The sequence below is a fragment of the Stegostoma tigrinum genome, chromosome 14, assembly GCF_030684315.1.
Source record: "Stegostoma tigrinum isolate sSteTig4 chromosome 14, sSteTig4.hap1, whole genome shotgun sequence".
Taxonomy (NCBI): domain Eukaryota; kingdom Metazoa; phylum Chordata; class Chondrichthyes; order Orectolobiformes; family Stegostomatidae; genus Stegostoma; species Stegostoma tigrinum.
This window is the reverse complement of record NC_081367.1, coordinates 48,475,792-48,490,974: the sequence shown is the minus strand read 5'-3', so window position 1 is coordinate 48,490,974 and position 15,183 is coordinate 48,475,792. Positions and strand designations below refer to the sequence as shown.

Here is a 15,183-nt window from a genome sequence, read left to right as displayed (position 1 = left end):
TGTTAAATATCTTCAAGGCAGAGATTGATAAATTCTTGATCTCACAAGGAATCAAGGGCTATGGGGAGAGTGTAATTTCAAATAGCATGTGAGCTTTCGAAATAACTGTTAGGTAACAAACCCATCGTAACAGGATATTTTGACAAGATTCTGAGTGGTGGATTGATTAGTAGAGTTAAATCACATGGGATCAAGGGAGAGCTTGCCAGTTGAATATGAAATTGTCTTGACAGTAGGAGATTGAGGGTGATGGTAGAGGGTTGTTTTTTGCACAGGAGGCCTGTGACCAATGCTGTTCTGCAAGGATTGGTGCTGAGTCCACTGATGTTTGTCATTTATGCAAGCAATTGGAGCTAGAATTTAGGAGGCAGGGTTAATAAAATTTGTGGATGACACCAAAATTGGTCGTATAGTGGACAGTGAAGAAGGTTGTCTCAGATTGCAAAGGAATCTTGAGCAATTGGGCCAGTGGGCTGAGAGCCAAATACAGTTTAATTTAGATAAATGCAAGGTATTACGTTTTGGTAAAACAAACAAGGGCAGGACTTGTACAGTTAATGGTAGGGCCCTAGATGGTGTTGTTAGACAGATCTAGGAATTCAGGTACATAGTTCTTTGAAAGTTGCAAAACAGATAGACAGGGCATTTAAAAAAGTGTTTAGCACACTTGCCTTCGTTGCTCAGACCATTGAGTTTTGGAGTTGGGACACCATGTTGAGGTTGTGCAGGACTTTGGTGACTTTAGAGTCCTGTATGCTGTTCTGGTTACCCTTCCAAGGGAAAGATATTATTAAATCGGACAGGATTCAGAAAACATTTACCAGGATTGGAGGGTGTGAGTTAGAAGGAAAGGCTGGGATTTTTTTCACTGGAGGGTGGAAAGTTGAGAGGGGATGACCTTAGACATTTATAAAATCATGAGGGGCAGAGATAAGGAGAATAGCAGAATAGCAAAAGTCTTTTCTGTAGAGGGGGCAGTTCAGTCTGGGAAGATTGGTCAGCGTGGACAGGTTGGACCAAAGGGTCTACCACTGTGCTGTATGAATATATAACTTGGCTAATGTGACATGGAAATAACAAATTAGGCTCTCCATTCAGGATTGATGGCTGTTGCCTCAGCAACGCTCTTGGGCTTCTGAAGGCTATACAATAGTCTACATATCTGCATTGCAGTATATAGCATAATAACTTGTCTTCAGAAACACTGTAGTACATTTTTGGGCTGTGTCATTTATGTCATGTTGGAGTATGCAAGACAGAAGTGTATTCTGATTAACTTTCTGTCTGAATGCAAGATAATTATATTTGGCACAGTGATAATGTTATTGCCTCATTAGTACAAAAATGTGGCTGTATACCCTATTCCAAACTGAGACATTTACATTTAAAACAGATAGCAAGAGTTTCTATAGGCATCTGAAAAGGAGTAAACAAATTGAGTGTTGGTCACTTTTTTGAGCGTGAGAATGGAGAGTTAGTAGATTATAAGAAAATGATAGATTAAATGAACAAATATTTTGCTCTGAGATAATGAAATGTGAGGCTGGATGAACACAGCAAGCCCAGCAGCATCTCAGGAGCACAAAAGCTGACGTTTCGGGCCTAGACCCTTCATCAGAGAGGGGGATGGGGTGAGGGTTCTGGAATAAATAGGGAGAGAGGGGGAGGCGGACCGAAGATGGAGAGAAAAGAAGATAGGTGGAGAGGAGAGTATAGGTGGGGAGGTAGGGAGGGGATAGGTCAGTCCAGGGAAGACGGACAGGTCAAGGAGGTGGGATGAGGTTGGTAGGTAGGAGATGGAGGTGCTGCTTGGTGGGAGGAAGGGATGGGTGAGAGGAAGAACAGGTTAGGTAGGCAGAGACAGGTTGGACTGGTTTTGGGATGCAGTGGGTGGAGGGGAAGAGCTGGGCTGGTTGTGTGGTGCAGTGAGGGGTGGGGCGATTTTAAAGCTGGTGAAGTCCACATTGATACCATTGGGCTGCAGGGTTCCCAAGCGGAATATGAGTTGCTGTTCCTGCAACCTTCGGGTGGCATCATTGTGGCACTGCAGGAGGCCCATGATGGACATGTCATCTAAAGAATGGGAGGGGGAGTGGAAATGGCTTGCGACTGGGAGGTGCAGTTGTTTATTGCGAACCGAGCAGAGGTGTTCTGCAAAGCGGTCCCCAAGCCTCCGCTTGGTTTCCCCAATGTAGAGGAAGCCACACCGGGTACAGTGGCTGCAGTATACCACATTGGCAGATGTGCAGGTGAACCTCTGCTTAATGTGGAATGTCATCAAAAAATATTTTGCTCTGTTGCATTATGGAGGATAGAAAAAATTGCAGTAATAGTTATAAATCAGGAAAAGGAAAGAAGAGAGGAAATTGGTGAAATTGAAATTACCAGGGAAACGGCACTGAGTAAACTGACGGAACTGTTGCCTGCTAGGGTTCTGAAACTTAATCCTGGGGTCTTAAAAGGTAGCTAATGTGGGTGTAGATGCATTGGAATTAATCTTCCAAAACTCACTTGGTTTTCAAAGAGTTTTTTTGTTAGACTGGAAAAGAGAAAATAAACCCTTCGAGTCAGAAAGGGAAGGAGGCAGGACAGTGTTGGCCAGTTAGATTGGTATCTGTTGCGGGGAAAGTGTTAGAATTAGGCATGAAGGAAATTATAATTGGGCACTTAAAGTCTAACTTCATTTGGAAAAGTCAGCATGTTTGTTTTTTGAAAGGGAAATAATGTTAACAAATTTTTTGGAATTTTGAAAAGAGTAGCATACACTGTGTAGAAGGGAGAGCCCATTGATTTATTGTACCTTTGTTTCCAGAATGCATTTGGTAAGATTTCACACAAAAGCTCATTACGCAAGAGTAAAGGCATGACATATTAGCATGGATAGAAGATTGGTCAGCTCGTTGGCTGGCTAGCTAGCACAAAATAGATGTGTCCGTAAATGGATTTTTGTTTTTGATTGGCAGGGTGTGATGCATGGGGTCCTGCAGGGGTCTGTGCTTGGACCTCAACTTTTACAAATTGTTTCAACAACTTAAATAAAAGGAGCAAAACATGGTAGCTAAATTTGCCAATGCACAAAGAAAAGCAGAATGTGAAAATAACTTGGATAATGGTATAGAAAGTCATATATCCAAATTTGCTGATGACTCAAAGTAAGGCAGCATTGTAGACTCTGTAGATGATAGCATAAAATTACAAAGGGATATTGATAGACTAGGTGAACAGGCAAAACTGTGGCAGATAGTGTTCTGTGTAAACAAGCGTCAGGTTATCCATTTTGGAGTGAGAAAGGATACATCAGAATTTTCTCTCCACCAACATTGTGAGTCAGCCCACAGTAGGTGGGCTGCACCAGTTCAAGAAGGCAGCTCACCACCATGACCTCAAAGGCAACTAGGGAAGGGCAATAAATGCTGGTCAGCCAGCGACGCTCACATTCCATGAAAGAATAAAAAAGTGGATCTCCAAAGAGATTTGGGGATAACGTGCATAGATTTAAACTGTCTCAAACAGGTACAGAAAATAATCAAGAGTGCTGATGGAATGCTTTATTTCCAGCACACTGGAGTAAAAGGATGCAGAATTTACGCTGCTGTTATACACAATACTGGTTAGATTCCTTTTGGACTACTAGGAGCAGATCTAGGTGCATCACCTTAGAAAGTATATATTGGTCTTGGAGGGAACACAACGTAGTTTATAAGAATGATACCTCGACTTCAGGCGTGAAGTTGTAAGGAGAGATTATACAAATTAGACCTGTCTTCTCTAGAATTTAGAAGGGGTGATCTGATTGAAGTATTCAAAATATTAACAGGAAAAGACAGATTTGATAAAGATAAACTTATTTCCACTGGTTGGGGATTTTAGAACCAGGGAGGGTAGTTTGAGAATTATGGCCAGGACTTTCAGGACAGATGTAAGTAAGCACTTCTACAAACAAGAAGGGTGGTAGATTTTTGGAATTCTCTTCCACAAAAGATAGTGAATGCTGGATCAGTTGTTAATTTTAAATGCAAGATTGTGTAACAAAAAATTATCTAAAACATTAAGGGATATGGTCTAATTTGGAGTTAGACCTTAGATCAACTATGATCTTACTGAATGGCAGAGCAAATCCAAAACACAGTTAAAACTGTGAATGTCCATCATTTTCCTGTAGGTGTCATTTGTATTTGTCTGCTTAACAGTACTTCAAAGTACTTTAATGCTTGAAAAAAAGAGCAGTTGCATTGTGTTGACTGTATTTCTGTCTCTCCATGTGCACAAACTGTGAACGTGGGAAATTAATGTTTTTTCTCTTGATTTCTGGTCTGAACTACAATCAGCAAATTGAGCTTTGAACCTAACGAAGAAGAAAGTTTTTAAATTTAAGACTTTTTTTCAGTTGTCACCCAGCTGTTATTCCTGGTGATAACCAGTTTTGAATTCTTACTCTAGTGAATCTATGGAGACAAATGAGAAATTGGGAAACTCTCCAGTAGCATCCATGAAAACAACAGAATTGGTAAGACCGTCAATAGAACTAATACATTTTTCCATGACTTCCAGTGTCTCTTCCTGTTGTGAAATATTGCTGTGCTACATCATTTCTAGCAAGAAGGATAACTGCCCAAGATCTCCTGCATTAGCAGTTTATAATAGACTACCAAGTGATCAACAGTAGTAACAGAAACAATGGCTCTTTTGTTAACATGCCTTATCTGAAAGAAAATTGCTTGTTAATTCAAGATAATTTCACCATTGTTCATAGATCATAGAATCCCTACAGTGCGGAAACAGGCCCTTTGGCCCAACAAGTCCACACCGACCCTCAGACTTTACATAAGTGACCTAATCTACACATCCCCGAACACTGTGGGCAATTTAGCGTGGCCAATCCACCTAACCTGCACATCTTTGGACTGTGGGAGGAAACCGGAGCACCCGGAGGAAACCCACACAGACACGGGCAGAATGTGCAAACTCCACACAGTCGCCCAAGGGTGGAATCGAACCTAGGTTCCTGATATTTTGAGGCAGCAGTGCTAACCACTGAGCCTGTGTGCCATGTTCTAAAGAGATGATTTTTAAATTAGCTTTGTTTTTCTGTGAGGCATGTTTGCTTTTTTAAGAAAGCACTGGGATGAAAGCTAAACTACCAAAAACTAAACTAAAACCCTGGTTCTGTGGGAGCTGACTCCACCCATTCATGCTGCTTCTGTTGTTCCAGCTACTTTATTAAAAACCCCAAGGCTTCTCAAGCAGTTTAGTGTATTGGATTTGAATAGACATTTCAGCACTTCTGTCTTAAAACCACTTTTCAAAAAAAAACAGAACAAAATACGCCTCTAAGAGCCGTTATATCAATGAAACAAGTAAAGTGAACCACTCGTGTGGTCTCGCATACTTTCCTGTTGTGCAAACATACGTAGTATGGATTAAATGGATTCTAGTGCATTGAAGGCACTTATCGATAACTCTGATCTTACCAAGCCTTTGTTTGGTTTTAATTTGGAAAATATGAAGAAACTTTTACAAATGATGAAATTAGCTAGTTCAGCGCATAATGTTTTTTATTTTTTTTCTTACACTATTGTACAAGTGTATATAGAATAGAGCCAGTAATTCCCATGAAAAATGTTTAGATAATTTATAAGAGTGACAGACACCACCAAACCCAGGAAGATGGCAGACTTAAATTTGAAACAGTTGAGCTCCATTTGCTTTTTACTCATGTAAACACAATAGGGCAATGAATTTTGAACTGGAAAATGTTTAAGGAGAATTATGGACACAGACCAATATCCTATGGCCTCCATTAGAGTAGGGTTTTACTTTGTTTCCCACTTTAGGAAGTCCTGTTTTGTCAATGGATCTCTCCTTTCAGTCAGTTTGTGTGTGTCTGGTTGGAGGTCCAGGGACAAAATGTTGACAATAGAGGATTTTACTCTTATTTTTTCTAACTCTAAAGGAAACAATAATTTTCTTCTGATTTGCACTGTACAAAGTACAAGATCTTATGATAGTTACCCTCATCGATCATGAGCAAATTGTCAGTTTAAAAACAACATCATGGTTCAACCTAGTCTTTTTTTAATGGAGTAAAGTGGTATTTGAATCTTCCTACCTGCCCTCATTTTGTATCCAATAGGGAAAAGATTAATCTTGAAAACAGGGCAGGGATATTTTAGTATGCTTTAGTACATGAGGTACTGTTTTGGTACGGAGGAGGATGGGGCGTGGAATGAGTGAATAAATGAGATGGAATTTTTATGTGACACTGTAACTCTGAGAACCTCAGTCATTTTCAGCTTCAAAACTTGGTTTTCAAAAGAAGTTTTTGTTCAGTAATTTTTCCATTATTACTCACCTAGATGGTAAATGTGTCAAATACTGTAAATGTTAGGAAAGTGTGTGTTGTTTTAAAAGGCTCTCAATTATGTTGATATAGGGTTATAATTTATTTTTCAGACTTCAGAGTCCAAAGCCTTGCAGGATCAAAACACAAAAATGATAAAAATACTAAGTGGTGAAATGTCTATTGAATTACATTTACAGTTTTTAATACGAAACAATAACACAGATCTTATGATATTAAAGAACACAAAGGTAAGGGCCTGCATTTAATTCATTTTAGAATTTTGATAGTCATATTTGTAATGTAACATATCACAATTAATCTATTTTGTAGGATGCAGTCAGAAATTCAGTTTGTCATACAGCAACTGTAATTGCCAATTCTTTTATGCATTGTGGAACAACAAGTGACCAATTTCTCAGGTAAGTGAAAATACAGCATAAATTTATTTGAGTAAGTGAGATTAAACAAAACATGTTTGTGTATGGACTAGTAGCAACATAACTAAATCCTTTCCACAGACGATAGTAATTCAATGTTCTTTAATCCATTGTAGGTATGGCAAGAAAAATGTACTGGATTTTGGGAAATTGGCATGTGATTGTAATTTTGCTTTGGAAGTTGCTATGATGAACATGCAACAGGTTGCCAATTATAGATTGTGAAAATCGGCACAAATAAAAACTATTCCACATTTGTTTGTCCTTCATGTTTGTTTGTATGACTGCATTGTCACATTGGGAATTCACACAGCAGAGCTCTTACTCTTTTCATTATTAAAGCAAAAAACACTGCAGATGCTGAAAATCTTTTTTAAAAAATAGCACCCAAAATTCTGGCAACACTGAGCAGACCTACCTGGCAGCATCTGTGGAGAGAAAGTGACAAACGTGTCAAGTCTGTTATGTTTCTTTCTCATTGGAATGATCTTGAAAAGAATTGTGACTTCAAATACTGTGAACCCCAATAATTGAGTTTATTAAATGAATAGCTGAGCTTTGCAAATTAAAACTAACCCAGGTTTGGTTCCTATTCTACAGAGTTGGCTGGTGATAAATGTGACATTCCAGGTACTGTGGTGAGGTTCTGCAACTCTGAATTAGGGAAAAGAAGTAACAAAAAAAATGCAGAAGTGATGATAGCTGGATGCATTTTATTAGGAAAGCAGCAGTTTCATACTTGAATGATTTTGTGTTTTAGAGAGAATCTTGAATGGTTGGCCAGAGCCACGAACTGGGCTAAGTTTACAGCAACAGCCAGCCTGGGAGTGATCCATAAGGTAATTAATTGAATTCCAGTCTGAGGAAGAACAAAAAGTTTTTAATCTTAAATGAATTGCCCTAATTTTGCAACGTTTCAGGACTATGGCTTTTCATGAGAATGATCCTTTTTGATTTTTTTTTCCATTTTATTGAAGTGATTGTGACTTGTCGATGGCTTTGTTAACTGGAAAATTAATTTTTACTTTTACCAGATCAGTTGTTTCATTCTTTGTGTCTATTCACACCCATTCTCTTCTCATGCTGTCATTTTGCTTATTTCTTCAAGTTCACAGTTATTGGTAACAGTGACTTATAGTGCCATTAATGTAATTAAGTGCCTTTAGATGCCCACTGAGAGTATTACAAAACAAAGTATGACACCGAATGGCATAAGGAGATGTTAAATTACTGGCATTTGCCCTGATGGAGTATAGTAAAACCTTAAATCGACCCTAGGATCAGATGGTTGTCAGATAGTGAGAAACTAAGTGAGCCTATGCGCTGTGACAGTTAGGCAAATGAGAAATTATTGGATTGAAACATGCCAGATGCAGGGAGGCCCTCAATAGGGTAGATGCTGAGAGATGTTTCCCAAGGCTAGAATATTTAAAACAAACAGGAACAGCCTCAGTTTCAGGGGACAGTGATTTTAGGTCTGAGGTTAAGAGGAACTTCTTTACTCAGGGTTGTGATTCTTTGGATGTCTGTGCAGAGATTTGGAAACACTCACCATTCAGTAAATTTAGAGTCATAGCATCATAGAGCCATACAACATGGAAACGGATCCTTCAGTCCAACTCATCCATGCTGACCAGATATCTTAAATTAATCTAGTCCCATTTTCCAGCATTTGACCCATATCCCTCTAAACCCTTCCTATTCATATACCCGTCCAGATGTCTTTTAAATGTTATAATTGTATGAGCCTCCACCAATTCCTTTTCCTTAGATCCCTTTTTAAATCTCTCCCCTGTCACCTTAAACCTGTACCCTTTTGTCTTGGACTGCGCTACTCCAGGAAAAAAGACCGTGTGTATTCTCCCTATCCATGCTCATCATAATTTTATAAACTTCTATAAGGTCACCCTTTAACCTCTGAAACTCCAGGGAAAATAACGCCAACCTGTTCAGCCGCTCCCTATAGCTCAAATCCTCCAACCTGGTCGACATCCTTGGAAGTCTTTTAGAACAGAACAGGACAGCACAGTACAGGCTCTTCGGCCCACAGTGTTCTGCCGAACTTTTAGCTGAAACCTAAGGTCTATCGAACCTCCACTGCTACCTTATACTATCATTCATATGCCTATCTAATAGTCGCTTAAATGCCCCTCATGAGGCCGACTCCACTACACTCTCCAGCAATGCATTCCACACCCCTACTATGAGTAAAGAACCTACCTCTGACGTTTCCCTGATATATACCTCCTTTCACTTTAAAACTATGTCCCGTTGTAAAAGCTACCTCCACCCTACGAAAAAATCTCTGGCTGTCTATCTGTACCTCTGATCATTTTGTGTGCCTCTATCAAGTCACCTCTCATCTTTCATTGTTATAAAGATAAAAGCCCTAATTCTCTCAACCTTTCCTCATAAGACTTTCCCTCCGTTCTAGGCAACATCCTGGTAAATCTCCTCTGCACCTTTTTCGACGCTTCCACATCTTTCCTGTAATGAGGTGACCAGAATTGGACACAACACTCCAGATGTGGCTGAACCTGGCTTTTGTATAGCTGGAGCATAACTTCACGGCTCTTGAACTTAATCCTTCTATTAATGAAAGCTAACACACCATACGCCGCCTTAACAAGTCTATCCACCTGGGTTGCAGCTTTCAGGGAACTGTGGACATGAACCCCAAGATCCCTCTGCTCCTCCACACTGCCAAGAATCTTTCTGTTAACCCTGTATTCTGCTTTCAAGTTTGTCCTTGTAAAATGAATCACCTCACACTTGTCAGGGTTAAACTCCATCTGCCCATTCTCCGCCCAGCTCTGCATTCTATCAATATCCCTTTGTAACCTAGAATAGCCCTCCGTACTGCCCACAGCTTGACCCACCTTCGTATCGTACGTGAACTTGCTAATCCACCCTTCCATTCCTTCATCTAAATCATTTACAAAAATCACAAATAGAAGAGGACCCAGAACCGATCCTTGTCGTACACCACTCGTAACTGAGCACCCTTTTCTGAACTCTTTCAAGTTTCAAGGCATCCTTCCTGTAGTAAAGAGACCAGAATTGAACGCGGTATTCCAAGACTAATGTCCTGCACAGCTGCAACATGACCTCCCAACTCCTATACTCGATGTGCTGACCAATAAAGGCAAGCCAGAGCTGATCAGATTTTGCACACTCGGGGATATGGTGTTGTCTCAAGGCAGTGAAGTTGAGGCAAAAGATTAGACATCATATTCAATGGTAGCCAGCTTCAATGGGGTCTTCTGGTCTGTATTTGGTCGTATTTCTTGCTTCTTATGAAGCAGTATCTTCAACTGCCAATAATCGTTGTAAAGGTCATTTATTCTCTCTATCCTTCGCTTGAACATGCTGTCTAAACCATGCCTCATTTAATGTATGTATTAGACACCTTCATAAATGTTTGCCACTTGCATGACTACACTTAAGTTAATCACTGTACAACATTATTTTGCTTTGACCCATGTTTTCTGTTACTCTTAGTGGTAGAAATGAATTATTTTGCTAAGAAATATACTCACTTTTTTGTTTTTTGAATAAAACTGAAGACTTTTTGATAATTCTGCATCGACATTGATATTAAATATCATACCTCATGTTCATTTTTATCCAGATGCCTTTGTGAACTGTCTTGGTGCAACTGTTAACATTAAAGTAATGTAGATTACTGTAATGCCATACTGATGTATTTGATATACATCCATAACTTGCCAAGGATGAAAAATTCTACCATGCCAACTTGTTAGGCTAATCATTGGTATTCCTGCCCCCCTTTTATCTTCCATTTTCATACCACGTGAAGTATTGTGCCAATTTGGAAGAATGTTATGTTTGTATTTTTCTTTAGGGAATTTGAAGAGTTATTGTTTCAATGGAAATTGCCAGCTGATAAGTGGAAAGTGGTAGATAGATGGTTTGCAGCAATTTAAACAACTTGAAATTTTGACAAGTATTTTGTATTGGGTTACTTTGAGTGTTTTAAGTCAAATTGGAAATCCCAAGTGTCGGTAAATATATTCTACTCCACTTGGCCGATTTCATTACGTAATTGATTAATAATTCATTAGCATGTTTAACTAGACCTACATCTCTCTTTTCTCATCAATTTGTGAAAGTAGTCCATTATTACAGTATTGTACCCTATCACCATCATGAATGATATTTCTGTCATTCCTACTAAAAACAGTCATTCCAACTTCTTGCCTAAAAATTTCCAAATGCTAAAAATTCTCCTTTTTATAATTAAAATTTCTAATCTTTGGCAATATAATTATGGACCTACGTTGAATCTCATGCATTCTTCCTATAACAATGCCAAAATTTCCATGCAACATTTCAGCTATGGCTTGAGTAAAGTCTTCTGCAAGTTCAGCGTGACTTTGTTTTACTCCTGACCTTGTTAATACAAAATTGAAGTTCCGTTTATCTTTTTCATGGATTTAACTATTTGTATTATCATATTTTAATGACTTATGCATATACTTCAAAGTCTCACTATTCTATCATTATCACATAATGCAATAATGTATTGAATATTCTGCTGGAATCCCGTCTAATTCTGCAGCTTTTCCTTTCTTTTATACAGAACATAGAACAATACAGCACAGAACAGGCCCTTCAGCCCTCGATGTTGCGCCGACCTGTGAACTAATCTAAGCCCCACCCCTACACTATCCCATCATCATTCATATGCTTATCCAAGGACTGTTTAAATGCCCAGAATGTGTCAAATAACAGTTTCAACATCTGCCACACGAGGTGGGAGCCCAAGAACATTTTTGGGGAGTTGCAGTATTTCCTCAAACAGTTCTCATCAGCAATTATATCATAGTTTAGGAGCCCTTTTGAAGTATTCTTACCACTGGAAGCTGATATTTTCTACGTCTCTGTAAAGGGCTCCATCCTTACTCTATACCGACTTGAGGCCAAAGGTATTGGATACGAGTTGCCTTGGTGGCACTGAGGAAACCTGGGTGTTGTGCTTATCAGCAAGGAGTTGCAGCTACTTAGCTTTGTCACTTCATTACTGGTCCTTGATTTCTCTCATTCTTCTTTGTAACTCCACCTTTGCTGAGTTCTCATCTTTACCACGATGGCGGTATTGTTTTGCCAGGCATTGATGAGAGGTTTTCTCCTTTGATGACGTCCTGGATGACATGGTCGTTCTCGTCATACCAGTCTTGGTGTTTCGTGAACTTGTAGCCAGTGATTTCTTTCCACAGCAAAAGATGATGGCTCTCTCCAGCTCTTTCCAGGTTTACTCCACTCCATTAAAATGAACTCTTTTGGAGATTTTGGTGAAGACGTTTATTGGTTGTTCACTAGTCTGCTCGGTTTTTGAAGCCACTCAGCATTGAGTAGTTTTCTAAATTATTTCTTCATTTTCAGTAGTTTTTGATAGACATGGAAGAGCAGATGAGCTGGTGCATGGTCATTGTTCTAGTAACGAGGGCATCCTTTTGGTCTCTGGATGGAAGGATGGCGTAGTTGATCATGTGCTAGTGCTTTAATCATGGATGCCTGCAAGAAGTCTTGAACTTGCATTTTTAGTGTATATTTGTGGTGATCTGCTGGTGTTCTGCATATTTGACCAGGAGAATTCCATTGGAATTGCAATTCTCGACCTCTTCCTTATTGATGGTTCCTTGCCAATCCTGGTGTTGAAGACCCCAAGGAAGATGATTTTATATTCCTTAGGGATGTTGGTGAGCATGGTATCCAGGGTGGAGAAGAAGCTGCCTTTGGACTCATCTGTGGCATCAAGGGTTGGAGCATAAGCACTCATAGCAGTTGCCTGTTGGTTCTTGGCAAGTTGTAGACAGAGTCATATGGCAATCGTCGACACCGACAGGGAGTTCTGAGAGCTAGTTGACGACTGATTGCTTGATCAACAGAGAAATCCTTCCAAACATGGAACATTTCCTTTACCTGGAAAGTTACCTCACATCTCAGGCCGACATTGGTGTAGAGTTTCAACACTGAATTGAAGCACCGACCAAGCATGTGGTCAGAAATGTGGTTCTAGCATCAGGTTCGTTAGCCGTGCAAGGACCCACAGAACCCAAGACTAGTAATATGGAATTGCCTTTGGTGGACAACCACACTGTTTGGGGAGTGATTGCTGACAGCGATCTCAATATTGTTTTTAACCTATTTAATTAAGCTACTGCTTTTGATATTCTTGCAAAAATGTTTAGAATTAACTATTAAAAATACACGGTGTATGTCTGTACATCTCAGATATTATTTCCCTGAAATTCATGTTATGGAATTCTGATTCTTTTCCAGGGTCACGAAAAGGAGGCCTTGCAACTAATGGCAACATATTTACCCAAGGACTCCTCACCTGGGTCAGCTTATCAGGAGGGAGGAGGCCTGTATGCGCTTGGTCTCATCCATGCAAATCATGGTGGTGACATCATAGAATATTTGCTCAACCAGCTAAAGAATGCCAGCAATGACGTAAGTGATGAATGCTTTTAAAAAATGGTTATTATACACTATACATACTCATAAAATTGGACTTCTGAATCACAACAAGCGTCAAGTTGCAAAAACTTTGTAAAGTGATCATCACTAGACTTAAGAGCACTGTATCTGATGTGGGTAATTAACAAGATTTGTGCAAACAATACTGTATATTATTCACTATCTTTTGCATTGCTGCTGCAAGTTGAGAAAGTTGCTGTTTTATTGTCTGCACATAGTTGTAGATGAAGTGTATCATAGAATCCATAGAGTGTGGAAACAAGTCCACGCTGACACTTGGAGCGTCCCACCCAGATCCATCCCCCTATAACCCACCTAAGCTACACATCCCTAAATACTACAGGCAATTTAGCTTAGCCAATCCACCTAGCCTGCACATCTTTGTACTGTGGGAGGAAACTGTAGCACCCGGAGGAAACCCATGCGGACACTGAGAGAATGTGCAAACTCCACCCAGACAGCCTCCCAAGGGTGGAATTGAACCAGTGTCCCTGGCGCTGTGAGATGGCAGTGTTAACCACTGAGCCACCGTGCTGCCCCAAAATGTAGTTTGCTAAATAATATCAGCTAGTTTAATTTGACTTGCCTATTTTTCCTATCAAACAAGTCTCTTGATTTTGGCAACAAAATGTGGAGCTGGATGAACTCAGCAGGCCAAACAGCATCTTAGGAGCACAAAAGCTGACGTTTCGGGCCTAGACCCTTCATCCTCTTCTGATGAAAGGTCTAGGCCCGAAACGTCAGTTTTTGTGCTCCTAAGATGCTGCTTGGCCTGCTGTGTTCATCTGACTCCACGTTTTGTTGTCTCGTTTTCTCCAGCATCTGCAGTTCCCATTATCTCTTGATTTTTGACAATCTTTTTTGTTCATATGTAGATTGTACGTCATGGCGGATGCCTTGGTCTTGGTCTCGCTGCACTTGGCACTGCTCGACAAGATGTCTATGACCTGCTTAAAACAAACCTGTACCAAGATGATGCTGTTACTGGTATGGAAGCAAGAAACTTTATCCTTAAAAAAGAAATTGATCAAAGATTATGTAGTGTGCTTGGAATACTGTTATATTGCTTTATGCCTCTTGGTTTCCAATCTTTTGATTTTTGAATTCCTTTTCTTCATCTTTCCTCTCTCCTCCCAAAATAATTTTTTAACAATCAATTCAGCATCCATGGTCATAAAGAATGGACTAGTGCACATTCACATGAGTGCACAGTAGTTTGCTAGTTGTTGCTCAGCTATCACAGCCAGCTTGGCATCTCAGGATGCAAATGTTAAGAAGGGGCTCTTGTGTCACAGTGGTAGAATCCCTCCTTCTGATACAATCCTTACTTCTGAGTAGGAGACCCAGTTTCTAGTCTCAGATGTGTCATGGTACCTCTGAACACATGGTTTAGAAGATATCTCCAGATGTATCAGATTGTGCACTTGAAGATTTGTTCACATTACAGGCCCATTTTAATTTTTCTTGTAACTCAAGTGCTTCAGGATAATTTGTGTTCGATTATAAATACTAGCATACTTTGCAAGCAGATTACAAGTCCTAATGGTAAAATACAACTTGCTATCTTGATAATGTAGATCAGTTTGGTAAAGTAGCATCTGAATTATTTCAAATCAAAACAAACAATTTGTATAGCACATTTGAATTCCAGGCATACTGTACAAATAATAGAGTAAATTGGATTTCACTATATATTCACCTCTAAATTTGTGTTTCCCTGTGAGCTGAAGGGATCCTCTGACTGTTTTCCCTTCTCACTTTTATATGTTGTTGGGAATTTATATATATCTATCTAATGATCTTCTGAGTCTCTCAAAATATATTTGTTCACTTAATTTCTAACATAATGGCAAAATACATCTTGCCAAAGATGTTTTACAGTTCTTGTCTCTTTGT

General features: G+C 39.5%; 1 protein-coding gene across 1 annotated transcript in view; it reads left to right on the top strand.

Annotated features, from left to right (window-relative positions):
• Positions 1-15,183, top strand: part of psmd1 (proteasome 26S subunit, non-ATPase 1) — a 96,673-nt gene that overhangs the window by 16,168 nt on the left and 65,322 nt on the right. Inside the window, exons 8-13 of the mRNA XM_048542170.2 lie at positions 4,441-4,507; positions 6,454-6,591; positions 6,674-6,762; positions 7,541-7,619; positions 13,087-13,260; positions 14,163-14,274. Coding sequence (XP_048398127.1) covers positions 4,441-4,507; positions 6,454-6,591; positions 6,674-6,762; positions 7,541-7,619; positions 13,087-13,260; positions 14,163-14,274 — 659 coding nt within the window. The remainder of the gene's footprint in view (positions 1-4,440; positions 4,508-6,453; positions 6,592-6,673; positions 6,763-7,540; positions 7,620-13,086; positions 13,261-14,162; positions 14,275-15,183) is intronic.